The following is a 2,337-nucleotide window of genomic DNA, read 5'->3' on the forward strand; positions in this document are numbered from 1 at the left end:
GTAGTCTGCAAGGAAGATGGCCCCGAATCTGCAATATGGGTTTCAGTGGTTTATTGAGCAATTCAATATATGCCTAGACATATATCCCATTCATAAAGAGTCAGGGAATTTAAAATATGGATGGAGCAGCTGAAGGTAAGCTTCCTTCTATGTGGGGAGTCACAGCCTAGTGTGTGTAGCTCCCTCTAGGCTCCTCAGCCACCCAGTCTCAAAATTCATTTGCATCACACAACTATTCATTGCCGTTTGAAAGTTAGTGAAATAACCATGCAGACAAGATTGCAGAAGGACCTGAATCACGGGCTAGGTGTGTGCAAGTGAGCAGGTATAGTGAAGCACGTAGGATCTGTGCTTTCCCCAGGCTATCTGCTCAGGCCACTGTCTTGGGATCCCATTGGCTTTTCTTCTAGCCTGAGCTCATATATAAGCATGCACTGTCGAGGCTGAGCCTTGAGTGCTCTGTCCTGCTCTCTGCTGCTCTCTTAACCTGGGATCCCACTGGCATGGGGAAGCACTTCCTGCTGCTCCTGCTGGGCCTCTCCCTAGTGGTAGACTTCCTGCAAGGTGAGATCCTGGCATATGGAAGGGGTCATTGCTGGTGGACAGACATCCGTGGAAGAGCATTGGGTTTGGTAGGTCAGGAATAAGATGTAAGACCTGATTACTTTTATAGATGGACCCCACAGCCTTTGGCTCCATTTCCTCTCCTCTCCATCCTTCCCTTCCTTCTGTTGTACACAGTATGGGCTTCTCCAATTCCTCCTCTTTGTCGTGCCTCTGCTTCTGGTGTCCTTTCTCCGGGTTCTTTATTTCACCTCCTTGTTCTTAGCAAACAAGCATTCTCATTTCCTCCAACTTACCTGTGTATAGGCTTAAAATTATATTGGAAATGACTTAAGGAAGATTTATGACAGGATGGAGATAAGAAAGTGATGGGAACACTTGTCTGCTCATAGGAGGTAGACTCAAGCTCCCTACGCCAGAGCTTTGACCTTCCTCCTTACAGCCATTCACAGTATTTGTAGTGGAGAAACTTGGTTCTTTTCAAATCCCCTCCTAGTGTTCAAGGTCATGGGTTACCCAGTGGGGCCACCTTAGCATGCATTCAGCTCTTGGTCATTGTTTCTTTTTCATTCATGCTAGCCACAGTCTCACCTCTTGTCAGATGCTCGACTTGCTGCTCTGAATGAACCTCTTATTCTTGATTTGCCTTTTCAGCTCTGACATGTTTGCAGTGTGACATGCTAAACTCCGATGGAGAGTGTGAGAAAGGAGAACGCACGTGTGAGGCTAAAGACGACCAGGAATGTGGCATACTGGTAGTGTCTAAAGGTATGCCAAGAATGGGAGATCCTGGGTGACCATGTCTGCTGCTCAGGCATGAATCAGCCCTCTTTACACTCCTGGGGAGAAAGAAGAGACTGTGAAAAGCTGTGTTTCTGTGTAAATTCAGGAGAAGGCTCCTTTCTTTTGGTACTGGCTACCTGTCATTCTTTGCCAGACAGATAATATTTTTTGAGATGGGGTCTCTGCATGGCCTTCATAGCTTTCTAGAAAACATATTCAGGGATGTGAGAATTTGAACTGAAAAAATTCAGGCAGTAATTTGGGAATGGGAGGCATGGCTGCAAGCCAGATTACAGATTGATAGATGATAAGTATAATCACCTCAGTGTGGCTGGCATACTTTATCCAGGAAGCCTGATTCTCCATATTTTCTGAGACTCTGTTTTTGTAAATATTTAGGTTTGACCATTGTTATTTTTCTTTTACAGGTTATGATATCCTGTTTGGGCAGCAGGATTGCTCTTCTAATTGCTTAAATAAGACTTTCACACATTATAACCTAACACTGGATTTTTCCTGTTGTCATAACCAATCTTTGTGTAATGAGTTTTAGAGGCTGGGCATTTCCTTGCCCAGTTCTGCTGCAGGTGAGTCCTTATTCCTTCCCTGTGCTCTCAAGGCTCATGAGCCTGAACCATCTATTCCCTGCACTGCCCAAGCCCTGACACCTGCCTGGATCAGCATCAGCTTTTGATGGGTCAATAGTTCAGTTGGGAATAGAGTGATGCTCTCTGCTCCCCATCTCCCAACTACTTCTGCCTTTCAGATTCTTGTTTCCTTTCTTTTCTTCCTCTATCCTTCAGTTACTAACATATTTGCTACACTTTCCCCCTTTCCTCTCACTTTTACTTTTATCAATACTGGTTTTTACTTGTCAGCGGGACAGACCTCACACCCCGCATTATGAACCTTCAGATTGGTGGTGCCTCTTCTGCTAAGGTTCTAGCAAACATTAGTTCCAGTATTTCACTTCATTGTTCATCGAACAGA

At 44.9% G+C, this 2,337-nt stretch overlaps 1 protein-coding gene across 1 annotated transcript; it reads left to right on the forward strand.

Moving 5' to 3' along the window:
• Positions 1-503: 503 nt before the first annotated feature.
• LOC142847212 (prostate and testis expressed protein 14-like) lies at positions 504-1,900 on the forward strand. The gene is made up of 3 exons (XM_075967940.1): positions 504-564; positions 1,219-1,332; positions 1,776-1,900. The coding sequence occupies exons 1-3, from the start codon at positions 504-506 to the stop codon at positions 1,898-1,900; spliced, it is 300 nt and encodes a 99-aa protein (XP_075824055.1).
• The last annotated feature ends 437 nt before the right edge of the window (positions 1,901-2,337 follow it).

This window comes from Microtus pennsylvanicus, chromosome 3, assembly GCF_037038515.1.
Source record: "Microtus pennsylvanicus isolate mMicPen1 chromosome 3, mMicPen1.hap1, whole genome shotgun sequence".
NCBI classification, from domain to species: domain Eukaryota; kingdom Metazoa; phylum Chordata; class Mammalia; order Rodentia; family Cricetidae; genus Microtus; species Microtus pennsylvanicus.

What these genes read in the sequence shown, in the direction of transcription:
- LOC142847212 (XM_075967940.1), top strand. Translation starts at nt 504, where the DNA reads ATGGGGAAGCACTTCCTGCTGCTCCTGCTGGGCCTCTCCCTAGTGGTA. An exon ending in AGTGGTAGACTTCCTGCAAG is followed by an intron (nt 565 to 1,218) that starts GTGAGATCCTGG and finishes TTGCCTTTTCAG; the next exon opens with CTCTGACATGTTTGCAGTGT. An exon ending in CATACTGGTAGTGTCTAAAG is followed by an intron (nt 1,333 to 1,775) that starts GTATGCCAAGAA and finishes TTTCTTTTACAG; the next exon opens with GTTATGATATCCTGTTTGGG.